The sequence below is a fragment of the Myotis davidii genome, unplaced genomic scaffold (genome assembly GCF_000327345.1).
Source record: "Myotis davidii unplaced genomic scaffold, ASM32734v1 scaffold2786, whole genome shotgun sequence".
Lineage (NCBI taxonomy): Eukaryota > Metazoa > Chordata > Mammalia > Chiroptera > Vespertilionidae > Myotis > Myotis davidii.
This window is the reverse complement of record NW_006296623.1, coordinates 121,009-135,883: the sequence shown is the minus strand read 5'-3', so window position 1 is coordinate 135,883 and position 14,875 is coordinate 121,009. Positions and strand designations below refer to the sequence as shown.

General features: G+C 48.7%; 1 protein-coding gene across 1 annotated transcript; it reads right to left on the bottom strand.

Moving 5' to 3' along the window:
* Positions 1–1,161: 1,161 nt before the first annotated feature.
* Positions 1,162–11,849, bottom strand: ELK1 (ELK1, member of ETS oncogene family). Its single transcript, XM_006772130.2, has 6 exons — positions 11,615–11,849; positions 7,240–7,483; positions 4,897–5,346; positions 3,378–3,824; positions 2,635–2,736; positions 1,162–2,551 (listed from the first exon to the last, which is right to left on the bottom strand). Exons 2-6 carry the CDS (start codon positions 7,447–7,449, stop codon positions 2,453–2,455), a joined length of 1,308 nt encoding a protein of 435 aa, XP_006772193.1. The 5' UTR covers positions 7,450–7,483; positions 11,615–11,849; the 3' UTR covers positions 1,162–2,452.
* Positions 11,850–14,875: the final 3,026 nt, after the last annotated feature.

The following is a 14,875-nucleotide window of genomic DNA, read 5'->3' as shown; positions in this document are numbered from 1 at the left end:
GTTACTTATCATCTCTTACAGTTATGTGGCCTCTTATACCATTTCAGACACACTTAGTCTCATTATTTTTCTCTCAGTCCCTGAACCTGTGCGCTAGACTGGAGTAGTTAACTGTCAATTAATTTTCAACTAGTTTTACGTTCGTGCGCGCGCGCGTGTGCGCGCACACACACATGATCATAGCCTCTTATACTCTCCTAGTCACAGATTTTTTTCCAGTTCTTCAGTCTTTGCTAGTCTCACATGAACAGGATTCTCGTATTCACGCATTCTCGTATTTTGTCTCAGACATACACTTAGGCTCACAGCCATTTTCTCATGCAATCAACTTCTCACACATACGCTCCCATGATTTTAGGTGATATGACAGCCTTGCATGAACAGCTTCACACACAATCCATCTTCCGACACTGAGCCACCTGCTGACATACAATGAAAGTTTTTCACCTGCACACAGTCCCTGGCAAGCTCTACCACACTTTTATAGCCACAGGCTCTCACACTTTGTTTTTTTTTTAATTTTGTATCTATTTTTATTAATTTCAGAGAGGAAGGGAGAGGAAGAGAGAGAATCATCAAGGATGAGAATCATTGATCGGCTGCCTCCTGCACGCCCCCTACTGGGGATCAAGCCTGACCGGGCATGTGCTCTTGACCGGAATCAAACCTGGGACCCTTCAGTCTGCAGGATGACGCTCTATCCACTGAGCCAAACCAGCTAGGGCACTCACACTTTGTTTTGATCACTCAATTTATCTTGCTCATCATCGTCTTGTCATACAGTGACTGGCCTGGTCTGCAGTCCCCACTACCTTCTCATAAACATTACTTCACACACACCACCAGTGTCTTATACAGTACCTTAATCACTCTATCATTTTTATGGTGATTTCCTGACACAAAGACATAATTCTCACACAGACACAATGTCAAGTTTGTGGTTATAACTTCCACTCTCTCACACACACATATACAATCGCAGCTTTCTCGTTTTTGTTTTTTCACACGTGGTTACCGATCTGCAGTCTCTACTACTGTTTCTGACACACAATATCATACTTTCTCTCTCACAATCAATCTCATACCATCACTGCCTTTTATACATATGATGCTTGTCACACTCAGTCCCCAGAGGGAAAAAAAAGCAAGCAGCCTCCAGCATCACCTTTAAAAATATATATTTACAGGAACAATTCCCCATTCTCTGGTACTCTTAGAAAAAAAAGCCATTTGGGGGGAAGTAAAACAAACAGTGGAGACAGGCGTAGCACCGTCCCCCAAATCACCACCCCCCAGGGCCCCAGGCCTGGGCTGGACCGGTGCTGACAGGCGGTGAGCGCAGGAGTCCTCTGAACCCACCCTCTCCAGCCTGGAATTCAGACAGGACAGGCTTTATGCCCTCTTATTCCTCCCTCCCAACTCCAGGGACACTTAAAGGGTCCTTTGTACCCGCCCGCAGGAAATTGGGGGGCTGGGAGGGAGGGAGCTGAAAATACACATGTGGTATCAAAAATAAACACTTGGGGGCGGCAGGAAGATTCCCCCCCAAAATCCCTTCCTTCCCACCCACCCCATCTCAGATATAGGAAGAGATGCCCCCTCTCCCCGTCTAAAAGCCCAGTTTAAAAATAGATTATACTATCAAAATGGCAGAGGGTGGGGGACAGGAAGACCTGGAGTACTGGCTGGAGGGGTCCCCCAGACGGGGACCACTCCCACAAAAAAACCCTCCATTGGGAGGTAAGAGGCAGGACCCCAGGAATTTGGCAGACACAGGAATGGCTTCTCAGGGACAGAAGAAAAGGGGCATTTGCCCCCAGCCAAAAAGGTGGCTGACAAAGGACAGGCTGTCTGAGAAAAAGGCTGGGGGTGGGGTTGGGAATCCCTCTCCCAAGGGTGTGAGTCTGACTTGGTCAAGACTCCCAAACCATTTAATGGCACAAATTCTTCCTGGACCCTTGGGGACAGCTAGAAATAAGAAACCGCAACAAGCTAGCTCTTCTATCCACACCCCAAAATGGAGACAGGGCTCCCTCAGCTTCCCAAGGGCAGGCTGAGAAATAAATAAAGGTCCTTCTCAAGCCAGAACCTGATTGTCTCATCTTGGGAGGAAAATGTGGAGCTGGGGGAGATGTCCTCACCACTCCCCCCGCCAAAAAGTTGGGCCAGGCTCCTCCCAGTGGCCTTCAAAAAATAAATAAATAAACCGCCCCCCGACCACTGCGGTAGGAGACGTGTAAGGGCGGCCACTGGGGGACTGACCAAGAAGAGAGAAACTGTTTTCTGTGGAAGAATCATTGAGACATCCTTCTTCCTAAGAATCCCCACCCCACCCTGACCTCAGCACAAGTCTGTCAGCTGAGCTATGTTTCTCCTTGAGACGGCTGGCTGGAGAGAAGTTCAGGGCATAAGTTACCCCAGCAAGGGGTGGTGGCGGTGGTGGCGGTGGTAGTCATGGCTTCTGGGGCCCTGGGGAGAGCACCACGGGGGTTGAGAGGCCATCCACGCTGATGGAGGGGATGTGCACCTGGGCGCTGCCACTGGATGGAAACTGGGAACAGAAATAGGGAGAGGTCATGGGTGGGGGCCGTGCTAGGTTCTCTCACCCACTCTGAGATGGAGGGAGGAGCCTACCTGGAAGGAGAGCTTGGCCGGGCTACGGGGTACAATGGGACTCAGGGTGCTCCAGAAGTGAATGCTGGGGGGCAGCGAGCTGGGCGTCAGCAGCACCGGGGTCTGTGGGGAAGGGGTGGTTGGAGCTCAAGTGAGCAGAGAGGGCAAGTGGGACAACAGAAGTAACTTGGTTCCAGTCCCACCAGAAATCCTACTCAGACTTCCGAGATCACGCACGGAAAGTGCACAGGCCTAGACCATAACTACTAAGGCCATGCCTGTGACATCTCTTTAACTTTACATGGATGACCCTTTCAAATCTCACAAGTCATCATCCCAATAGCTCAGGTTCAACCTCCAATTCCTCTGTCCCACCCTTATACCTCACAGGAAGCCCGCTAAGCAAATCCCAGACCAAAAAGCCCCACTCAGGTTCCTCATGCCTCTTAGAAACGGTTGCTACCCAAGGCCTCTCAGTCCTTTGATCCGCCCACAAAACTCCCCACACTTGCCCTTCATTCTGACCAAGATCCCTCAGCCTTGGAGTCTCACTCTTGCCCTTCTTTAATCAAGCCCTGTCCCTGCAACCAGTTGCCCTCGAAGGCTGCACCCTCCCAGCTCACTCCAATAGATAACCCCGAGGGCCTGGGGTCTACTGCCTCTCCACCAATCCCATTGGTCCCCGGAGCCAGCCCCTGCCCCTCCGCAGGCATTAACCAATGTGTGCGTCTTGGAGCCAGACCCACCCCTGCGCAGGCACTCACCAATGTGTGCGTAGGCAGCAGGGATGGCGTCAGCGCTGGCCCGGGTGCCTGCAGACCGGAGCCAGTGGCCGATCCTGGAGTCCTTTCGGGCCCTGGCCCACCTAGCAGGCTAGGGCTGAGTGGGAGCTCCAGGTCCCGGGGCTTGCGGCCCTTCTGAGGCTGGGCGATCTCCGTGCAGGAAGCTGTGGACGCCCCGAGGCCCCCTACCGGCCCTGCAGTCTCCATAACAACCGCAGGATGCCGGGCAGATGCGCCCTCTGCAGGAGGGACTTCCCGCCCGGCCCTCGGGGCTTCCGGTGCATACCCCGCCTCCCCACTGGCTGCGGTGTGGGGCTCTTCCTCGGGCTCTTCCACTTTCACTTCTGGGGGCTGTGGCCGACCCAAGCAGGGCTCCACATTCGCTTCTTCTGATTTAAGGTTCAGGGCCTCAGGCGGGGTCAGAATGACCTGGGAGAGGAGGGAGCATGTACGGATTGCTGGGGTAGCGAAGCAATGACTCCCCTTCGAGAGTGGGACTTGGTACTGGGGGCATAACTGCACAAGGGGCAGCTCCTCCAACAGGGCTAGACTTCGCCAAGAAGCAGGGCTTCTGGGGCAGCTTCTCCTATCTGGGGACAGGGCTGGACTCCCAGGGATACTGCCCTAAGTCATGAAAGCAGTAGTTCTCAAAAATTTTTCTTTAGCCCTAACTGGTTTGGCTCAGTGGACAGAGAATCCGCCTGCAGACTGAAGGGTCCCAAATTCAATTCTGGCCAAGGGCATGTACCTTGGTTGCGAGCACATTCCCAGTAGGAGATGTGCAGGAGGCAGCTGATCGATGTTTCTCTCTCATCGATGTCTCTAACTTTCTATCCCTCTCCCTTCCTCTTTGTAAAAAAATCAATAAAATATATTAAACAATTTTTCTTTAAGGACCAGCGGCACCTGGAAGCTAGTTAAAAATGCAAATTTTAGCCCAGCCAGCGTGGCTCAGTGGTTGAGCCTCGACCTAAGAACCACCTAAGAACCAGAATGTTACGGTTTGATTCCTAGTCAAGGACACATGCTGACTTGCGGAGATCCCCAGTGGGGGGCGTGCAGGAGGCAGCCAATCAATGATTCTCTCTCATCATTGTTATTTCTATTTCTTCCTTCCTCTCTGAAATCAATAAAAGTAAATAAAAATGCAAAATCTTGGGCCCATCCCCAGACCCACATAATCAGAAACACTGGGGGTGTACCCCAGCAACCTGTGGGTTAAAAAGCCCTTCAGTTGACTGTGGGAGTGCTGAAGTGAAAGAACCAGTGCGTTAAGCAAATATGAAAGTTCTGCACACCTAATACAAGTTGGTGTACTACTAACTCTAGCACACTTAATCTCCTTCAGTACTAGCTTAGCGCACCTCCCCTTTCTCCAAGGGGACTTCTGCGTCCCTCCTCCGACAGCTCCTTTTATAGAACGTTTATGTCCCTTCTCTTACCCCTCCTCATCAGGAAACTGCACATCCCTCCTACTGAATTTCCATATTCCGGCCCTTACCTGCAGAGGTAGGCCAGCTTCCTCAGACTCTAGGCAGGCCTCCAATGGGCTTGGACTGGTGCTCCTGCTCCCCGAGGGGGGCGCTGCGGCTCCTGCTGGGGCGGTGTTGGAAAGCACTGAGATGGACCTTGGATGCAGGGGCAGCGGTAGCTGTGGCTGCAGGGACTGGATGGTGAAGGTGGAATAGAGGCCTGAGCGCATGTACTCGTTCCGGCTGCTTCGAGCCAAGGCACCTGGGCCTGCCATTCCTGCACCCTTGGGTGTGCCTGGCTTCCCAGAGGCAGTGTCCCCGGGGACAGCATGTGCAGCAGCGGGGGCCACATTTGCCACAGTGGAGGTGACAGACACCTCAGGCTGGGGCGAACAGTCCTCAGTGGAGCACCCTGCGACCTCGGGATAGGACACAAACTTGTAGACGAACTTCTGGCCACTCACTTTGCGGATGATGTTCTGGGAAGGGAGGAGACAGGATAGGGGGCCTTAGAAGGGCGGGCCAGGGTGGAAGGAGAGTGTGGATTGGGGTGGGTGGGTGAAGGGGGTGTGACTCCTAGTGCCTTTTCCCCCTGTTGTCCGTCTCCTGTCTTTTTACATATACACCATGCTGCCTCCGTGTCTGTCTCTCCATATGGTCCCCCTCCCAGCCTATTTCACATCTCACCCCCACCCTCTCAATTTGGGGGCTCTTCCCTTCTCCTCCAGTTTTTCCCCCTCCTTCTTCCCCATCCCGAATCCCCTTTCTGTACTTCCCCCCATTTCTCCCCCTTCTCTATTCTCCCCTCCACAATTCTTCCTTTAGCCTACTGCCTTCCCCTTTCCCTATCTCCTCTCTGTATCTCCCCGTTCCAACCCCCTCCAAGTCTCCTCTGTCACTCTTCATCTCCATCAGTCTGATTTCCCTACCCGCATCTCAGACACCCCTTCACACCTAGTGGCTCCTTTCCATGATGGGCCCACATAGGGAAGCAGGTGCAGAAGCAGACTTTCCTCCTGGCTCTAGGAACCAGGGGTATCTTGGGTTAACAGGGTCACACCTTGAGGGTGGCTGCCAGGACACAGTTTTGGCGTCTAGCTAATGCAGTAAGACAGGAAAATGAAGTAACTGATAGAAATGTTGGAAGAGACTACATTAATGTAGAAGAATGTGGTGATGAGTTACTAATATAGAGGGTTATTTAAAGCTATAGACACAGAAGTGGAACAGGACAAGATCAGTAGGGAAGACAGGGTGAGGAGCCACATTCCTAATACTTTTGTGGAGGTTTAAGCTAAGGCAAGTCGAAAATGAAGTAACTGATAGCAACTAGATAAGAACAGTAAAATGTCGACATAAATTTGGGGAGAATCTCAAGGCTGGCTTAGGTGGGTCCCAGGGCATGTTTGGGATATTTCAGGACAGATCTAGAGGATCTCAGAGCACAGTGAGGTGGCCTCATTATTCATATTATTGTTTTGGAGGTTTGAGCTGAAGAAATAAAATATGAAAATGGAATAAATGATGAACTGTGTCAGGCATAGGTCCAGGGCTGCTCTGGGGGATAAGAGACACGGTGGTACTGCAGTACCCTGGGGACATCTTAATGCTGGTCAGGGTGGCTTTGTGTTTCTCCTTAATATTGTTTTAGAAGTTTCAGGTAAAGAAAGAAAATTAAATAACTGGTGTAAATATTGGGGGAAAGGGCAAATCCAGTGCTGGTGTGAGAGGATGAGGAAAATTTCGCTACAGGAATAAGATGATAAAATAAAATAAGTTATATAGACATTGGGGTAGACCAGTGTTGCTCTGAAAACACAAGAGGATGGGGTGTGGGGCTGGCATTATATATGTTGTTTGGGAGGTTTTAGCTAAAGGAATAACGGAAGAAAAGGAGAGAATTGATGAAAATATTAAGGGTCTCAGAGGATGAGATGGGGAAAGCTTAGTATGATACTGTCATGAAGGTTTTGATTCTAGGAAGAATAATCTTCTGCAATTCTTATTCTGGAACAACAGCAGATTATGAAATAACTGGAGGAATCTAGGACTTGTTCAGGGGTTCCAAAGCACAGGAGAAAAAGTTATTAATACTATTTGCAAAAGTTCTGCTATAGGAATAAGGTAAGAAAATGAAACGTTATGTGGGGTGTAGTGGGACAGCATTACTTTAAAGGTTTTAGCCAAGGCAGTAAGAAAATAACAGATAAAATATTTGGGGGAGCCCCCAACATTGGTCTGAGAGTACCAGAGGATAAGATAAGACATGATAAAGTTTAATGTTGGTTTCAAAGTTATAGCTATAGCAGTTAAGAAAATGAAATCACTGATATAAATATGGCGGTTCCCTGCCCTAACCTGTGCGGCCTTACCTTATCATAGTAGTACCGCAAAGCCCGGCTGAGCTTGTCATAATTCATGTTGGTCTTGTTCTTGCGCAGTCCCCACAGCCGGGCCACCTCCTCGGCATCCACCAGCTTGAACTCACCGCCATCCCGTGAGGTCCAGGAGATAATGTGGCCGTTGCCTTGTTCTCTCAACAGCTGCAGCAGAAACTGCCACAGCGTCACAGAGGGGTCCATCACGGGGGGAGTGCTCACGCCATCCCAGGTGTACCTGGAGGGCAGATGGTTAAGAGCTAAGAGGCTGTGGACACAGGGCGGGGCAGAGATCTGCAGGAGGAGGATTCTTTTCTTGCAATCTTGCTTCCACCTCTGTCCCCAAAGCCCACCATCAATCCTTAAATACCCTCAAACTCAATTCTAAGCTCCTCAGCCAGGCTTTGGATGACCCCTGTAATGGGATGAGACTTTGGGAGGCACTAGGAGAGCATGAATGAACTTTGCATGTGGGATAAATGTGAATCTTTGGGGGCCAGAGCGCAGGCTGTGGTAGAGAGAGTAATGCCCCCTCCCCCAAAAGATGTCCATACCCTAAACTCTGGAGCTTGTGAGTATATTATATTACATGTCAACAGGAACTTTGCAGATGAATTTAAGGTCACAGACTTTAAAATGGGGAAATTATTCTGGATTATTTGGGCAAGCTCAATCTAATCACATGAAAGCTTTCTTTTTAAAAAATATATTTTATTGATTTTTTACAGAGAGGAAGGGAGAGGGATAGAGAGTTAGAAATTGCTGTGAGAGAGAAACATCGATCAGCTGCCTCCTGCACACCCCTATTGGGGATGGGCCTGCAAGCAAGGTACATGCCCTTGACTGGAATCAAACCCAGGACCCTTTCTATTACTGAGCCAAACCATAGAGAGGAAGGGAGAGGGATAGAGAGTTAGAAACATTGATGAGAGAGAAACATCGATCAGCTGCCTCCTGCACACTACCTACTGGGAAGGTGCCCGCAACCAAGGTACATGCCCTTGACCAGAATCAAACCTGGGACCCTTGAGTCAGCAGGCCGACGCTCTATCCACTGAGCCAAACCGGTTAGGGCTCACATGAACTCTTAATAAAAGTAGAAGAAAGCAGGAGAAAGGCAGCTCAGAGAGAGACAATGACAGAAAAGGCAGGAGTGATTCAAAGCACGAGAGGACTCAACCTGCCACTGCTAGTTGAAGATGGAATGTGATGGCCTCTTAAAAGCTGGGAATGGCCCTTGGCTGACAGCCAGTAAGGAAACAGGGACCTCAATCCTACCACCTCAGGGAACTGAATTCTGCCAACAACCTGAGCGAGCAGGAAACCTGGAGCCTCCAGAAAGGAATGCGGCACGGCTGACACCTGGCTTTCGTCTGGTGAGACCTGTACTGGGCTTCTGATTGACAGAACTGTGATATATTAAATTTGTGTTGTTTTAAGCAGCTAAATTTATTTGTTACAGCAGGAAATACAAAGCTAGTCTAACGTTCCTAGCCTGGACATTTTCATTTTCATTTTCTACCACATCGAACATCAAAGTTTTCCAGGAGGTTCCTTCTGCCAGTTCCTCTCAAAGGCTGTTCTCTCCATGTGGGGCTCCGTCCCTCTGCCTAGAAGTCTTCCTCATCGTTCAAGTCCTGGCACCAGGGGCCTTGCCTTTATGAAGCCTTTCTGGAACCGAATGCCTGCTTTCCTCTGTCCCTCTACGCACACTCCTCAGACCTGCTACTGTCCCTGTATGTTCTCCTTCGTGGTGACAGCTACACTACCATTTATTGAGTGCTTAATACATGCCAGGCATTGTTCCAATCAGGCAACATGGCTTACTGGACAATCACCCAGGCCCTACAACCAGGCTGCCAGGGCTGGAATCCTGCCTGCTTCTGCAACTTGTTGGCAGTGCGATCCCTGGGCATGTTCTTTAACTCTGTGCCTCACTTTCCCCACCTGCAAAATAGGGATAATAATGATACCACCTAGTTCACAGGGTTATTTACAGAATAAATATAATGTGCCAGGCATATGATAAGCTCTAAACGAATATTCATTTCTAATTTGTCCATAATCTATTATTCGCTATTCCAAAAAGCTCTAAGAACAGAAGGCTTCTTTTGTAACCATTTCGGCAGCAAAACCTGACACAAAACAGGGCCCTTTGCGGTCTTTATTGATCCCTACTTAGTGTGACTGTTCGTACGTTTTGCTGCAGAAATCTGAATGCGGCTGATTACCGAGCTCACTAAGGGTGTTATGTAACATCTTGGATGTGCACCTTGTCACCCTTTTCAAATCTGAAACATTCACAATTCTGAAAACATCTGGCCCCAAGGGTTTCAGATAAGGGCACAGAGACCTGTACTGTTATTTTTCTAAGGACTGACTCATTTCTCCCCCGTCACAACTCTGGGATGTAGGTACTCTGATGATTGCTAATTTATAGAGCAGGAAGCCGAGGCACAAAATGTCTAAATGACTTCTACAGGCCACACAGCTCTAGGTGGCAGAGCCAGGATTTGGATCCAGGCAGTCAGGTTCTAGTGGTCTAAGCTCTCAAACCATTAGGCTAAATCGCCCTTCACACTGCTCCTTCGGTGTGTCCTGCAGAGAACAGGACCGTCCCTGTACCCCCATAACTGCTCTCTGCTCTCTTTGCTGAGCATGAACTGGAAATAAACATGAGCTTCCTATTCCTTACAGAGTGAGCTTTCGTCAATCACTGGCTGGGATTGTTGGGTTAAGAATAAGACCTTCCAAATCAGGTGTCAAAGAACCTCCCTCTATCATTTATAGCTTAATTCTTTAATCTGTATAATTAAATATACAGTATGATCCTCTTTTTTATTTTTATTGATTTCAGAGAGGAAAAGGAGAAGGACAGACAGAAACATCAATGATGCGAGGGAATCATTGACCGGCTACCTCCTGCACGCCCCCTACTGGGGATTGAGCCTGAAACCAGGGCATGTGCCCCTGACGGGGAATCAAACCTGGGACCCTTCAGTCTGCAGGTTGATGCTCTAGCCACTGAGCCAAACCGGCCAGGGCTGATCCTCTTTTTAAAAACTGTTTATACTGATTTTTTTAAGGGAGAGGGATAGAGAGATAGAAACATTTATGAAAGAGAAACATCAATCAGCTGCCTCCTGCACTCCCCCTACTGGGCATCAGTCCTGCAACCTGGGCATGTGCCCTCACCGGAAAATGATCTTGGTTCACTCACTGGTCGATGCTTAACCACTGAGCAACACCAGCAGGGCGAGTATGATCCTCTTATGTCTGAGCTGTTTCAAAGTTCATTCAGCAGACACAATTTTAGGCAATTATACAAGCCACAACGCCATGGAGTGTCCAGAGTAGAGAGTCCTGGCATCGGAGCTCTCACTGAGTTTATTCGAAGGCCTGCTTGCTTCAGAGGCACTAAGAGTTCAGTGTGACTCCTGGTGACAAAGACAGGCAATTTTAGCAGTTTCTCTTTCAGGGGCAACAGAACCTTCCAATGTAGGTGCAATCTGACAGTTAGCTTCAAGCCTCAATAGCACATAGGGTTTTATATTTTATTATTACATTTCCCACTTGACCCCTAATAAGAGCTCCAGTAACCTGTCTTCTTCGAATGTTGTTTACCTTTCTCCATCTCATTTATTCAGCAATCATTTATTGAGTGCCTACTGTAGGCCAGGGGTGCTAGTGAAAGTGACATTTCCATGGGGGAAGGCAGACAAGAAACAAGATAAACAAGTAAAGAATGTCAGATGATGATAGAGCCATGGGGAAAAAATGAAACAGGGAAGGAGTTCTTTATTAAAGGCTAGTCAGGGAAAGGTCATCACTAAGGAGGTGACATTTGAGCAAAGACCTAAAAGAGGTCAAGGAGTCAGGTCTGATGACCTGGGGAGCAGTTTTGTAGTCAGAGGAAACAGCCCGAGGCTGGAGGAAGAGAAGAGTCTGGCATGGCTGGACAGGAGGGCGTTAGGGGTCAGCAGGAGATGAGAACCGAGGGGCATCAGGGGCCTTTCTGGGTCCCTGTAAGGACTTTGACTCTGTGTGAGACAAGAGCCATGAGAGGGCTGTGACATGGATGTTGTTAATAGGATCACTCTGGCTCTTGTGAGAACTGACTAGTGGCTGAGGAGGCTACTGCAATAGTCTAAGTGAGAGATGGTGGTGGCAGCAGCGGGATTTGCTGACATGCAAGATAGGGATGAGATGGGAACCAAGGATGATTCTAAGTTTGTGGCCTAATCACCTGGAAGGATAGGCAGTGAGAACAGCATGTACAAAAGCTCTGAGGTGGGCACACGCTTGGCATACTACATCAAGGACACCCTGTGAGTTCACCCAGTTCCCATTTCTGAGGATATATACGTACCTTTCTCCCTGCCCTACGATGAACCCTTTATCACACAATCATGAAGTTCCATGATCTTCCAGGCAGAATTAATTCTTCCTCTTGTGATCCAATGCACTGAATAACCTGTCTGTCCTTGCAAAGCTGTTCTCTCTGGGTCTTCAGCCTCATACTCCTCGGCCCTGCTCTAGCTGTGTGACTTTGAGTAAATTACTCAACCTCTCTGAGTCTGTTTCTGCATCTGTAAAATGGGGATATTTCATTCTCAGAGTACATTATCCTCAAAATACACTTACTCTCAATGGCGTTTGTGAGGATTAAAGGTCAATATATGTAAAGGACTTAAAAAAGTATCTCTGGCACATAGGAGACACTCAAGAGGTGTTAGCTATTTGCTAGTCTGTCAGGAGACACTCAAGAGGTGTTAGCTATTTGCTAGTCTGTCATCCTTCTCCCTTCCCAAACCCCTCCACCCCAACCTTATGTATCACTGTGACCTATTTACTACCTGGTTCCCCTTATATCTCAGATCTCGCCTCCAATCCCTCTCTCCACTCTGCTCCAGCTACACTGGCCTCCTCTGTGTGCCTTGAACATGCCAGGCGCAATCCCAGCTCAGGGCCTTTGCATCAGCTGTGCCTTCTGTCCAGTGTACTCTTCCACTAGACATATGGCTCCCTCCCTCTCTGACCTCCTTCAGGCCTTAATTCAAGAGCCACCTTCTAAATGAGGCCTGCCCTATGCCTAAGATTTTAACTACCCTACTACTCTATTCCTACCTTCCCTACTTCATTTTTCTTCCTTAGCACTTGTCTAAAATACTACCTTTTACTTCTTTTATTTATATAGTCTGTCTCCTCCACTTTTAACAAACGTCTGTTCCACAAGAGCAGGGATTTCTGCCTATTTTTCCCCTCCCACATCTCCAGCACCTAGAAGAGTGCCTGGTACTTACTAGGTGCTCAGTAAAGTGTTTGATGAATGAACAGTCCCATCTAACTAGTCTCTTAACTAGCTCTCAAATGCCCTCTTCATTCCCATCTGCTCCCCACCCTGACTTGTCTGAAGTTATATTTTTCCCATTCATTGATGCAATAAATTTGTATTAAGCACCTGCTATATACTAAGGATATTTTTTAGGTGCTGGAGACCCAGCAGGACTAAGCAGACAAAAACTGTAAGCCTTCATGGGACTTCTAAAGGGGAGAGACAACACAATAAACTGGTCAACTATACAGTGTGAGCCACAGTAATAAAGGGCAAAGGAAGAAATAAAGCAGAGAGGAGGCCTCAGCCCTGCTAGGTGTGCAGGTTGAGATGGTCAGGGATGAGGTGACGTTTGAACAGAGCCCCAAAAGGAACCATGACCAGGGGACAAAGTGTTCTGGGCAGAAAAAATGGCCAATGTAAAGGCCCCGAGGCTGGACCACTGTGAGTTTGAGGACAAGTGAGGAGGTCAGTGTGGCTGGAATAGAATTGGGAGTATAGGAGGTAGGGCCAGGGAACCTGCAACCAAGGTACATGCCCTTGACCATGAACAAACCCGGGACCCTTCAGTCTGCAGGCTGACACTCTATCCACCGAGCCAAACCAGCTAGGGCTCCTTGCTTCATTATTAACTCACAGGTATTCTTTACTTACATTGGAGGGGATTCTAGTTCTGACCCCCTCCCCCATTTTACAAACGAGGAAACAGGTGCAGAGAGAAAATAGTTAAATTACTAAGGTCACACGGCTTCTGGGATTGGGGATGGAAGGATGCTGCGATAAGCTAGGCAATGGAGCCTTACTGGCGTGGCTCATTGGTTGAATAGGGACCTATGAACCAGGAGGTCATGGTTCAATTCCTGGTCAGGGCACATGCCTGGATTGTGGGCTCAATCCCCAGTGTGGGGTGTGTAGGAGGCAGTTGATCAATTATTCTCTTTCATGATTGATATTTCTATCTATCTATCTCTCTCCCTTCCTCTCTGAAATCAATAAAACATAATTTGGTTTTTAAGGAGTGGGGCCTCACATGGGATGGGATGAGCAGAAAGGGGAGCCTCAAAAATTATCCTGTGTCCCGAGGGGCACCCTAAGTTGGTGCTTATTGGGTCACCTTTGAATAAGGTATTTACTAGTAACCTCCCTATGCCAAAGTTGCCTCAGCACCTACCTAGCAGGGTTATGGTGAGGATTAAATGAGCTCATTAAGATAAAACACTTTGCCTCGTACTCATAAATGTTAGTAGGTGCTCAGTGTTAGCTCCTGTTAGCATTATCACTACTATGTTCATTTACTGTGAGGAAGAACATCTTAATGGTTAACACTGTGCATGGGGGGGTGTTCTCGAGTAAAAAAGACTTGGGTTCAACAAGCAGATAAGCTGATCCACTATTAAGAAGGAGGGAGGGGTTCAGGGATAGCCATGACTGATGCACCACAAGAAAAGGCGAGGGAAAATAAAAGCACACAGGCTGACCCTCCTGCAGGAGGGATTGCAAAGCATTGGGCTGTGACTGCAAGCACATGGATAGCCGGAAGGCTCATGAACAGATTCATTGCAAAGGTGGGTTGTGGCGGTGTAAAAAGGCTTATCTTATTTACTGGGCAAGGGGTGTAGAAAAACAGAACCACAGCTGCATAATAGTGGGAGGGGGGGAGTCATCTCACAGGGATTGATTAAAAGGAGAGGGACAAGGCCATGGATTGGGCTGCTGATTACGGGGAGATATGAAGCACTAAACTGACCCATTGTTAACAGGAAGGGAGAAGCCCAAGGACCCAAGGAGTGTCAGTCTACAGGAGAGGGAGGAGAGGGGAATAGGCTGATAAGTAGGGAGCTGTGAATACAAGCATTTAGACTGATCCACTGGAAAATGGTGTGTGCGCACGTGTGTGACAGAGCCATGGGACAGATGTACTGGGGGACTGGGGGAGGCAGGAATACAAATTCACAGATTAATTTAATGTTAAAGAGGAGTGGAGGGGGTACAACGCCACGGATTGATTCACTACAGGGAACCGGAGGGATGGAGCAAACAGGGTCACAGACGGGGCCCCTGAAAGTTGAGGAAAGGAGAAATCCACTCAGAAGGACTGACTGTCCCAGTTGGACAATGCCAAAGACTGGTCCCCTAGGAGTGTGGATGAGGGGGTGGGAGTGGGCGCAAGACCATGGACGAATCCACTGTAAAGTGAGGTGGGGAGAATGTAAGCACGCAGACCGATCCACTACTAAACAGGAAGGGGGGGTAGGCCACGGTCAGCTACATTACAAGGGGCGAAAGAAGGGGGCA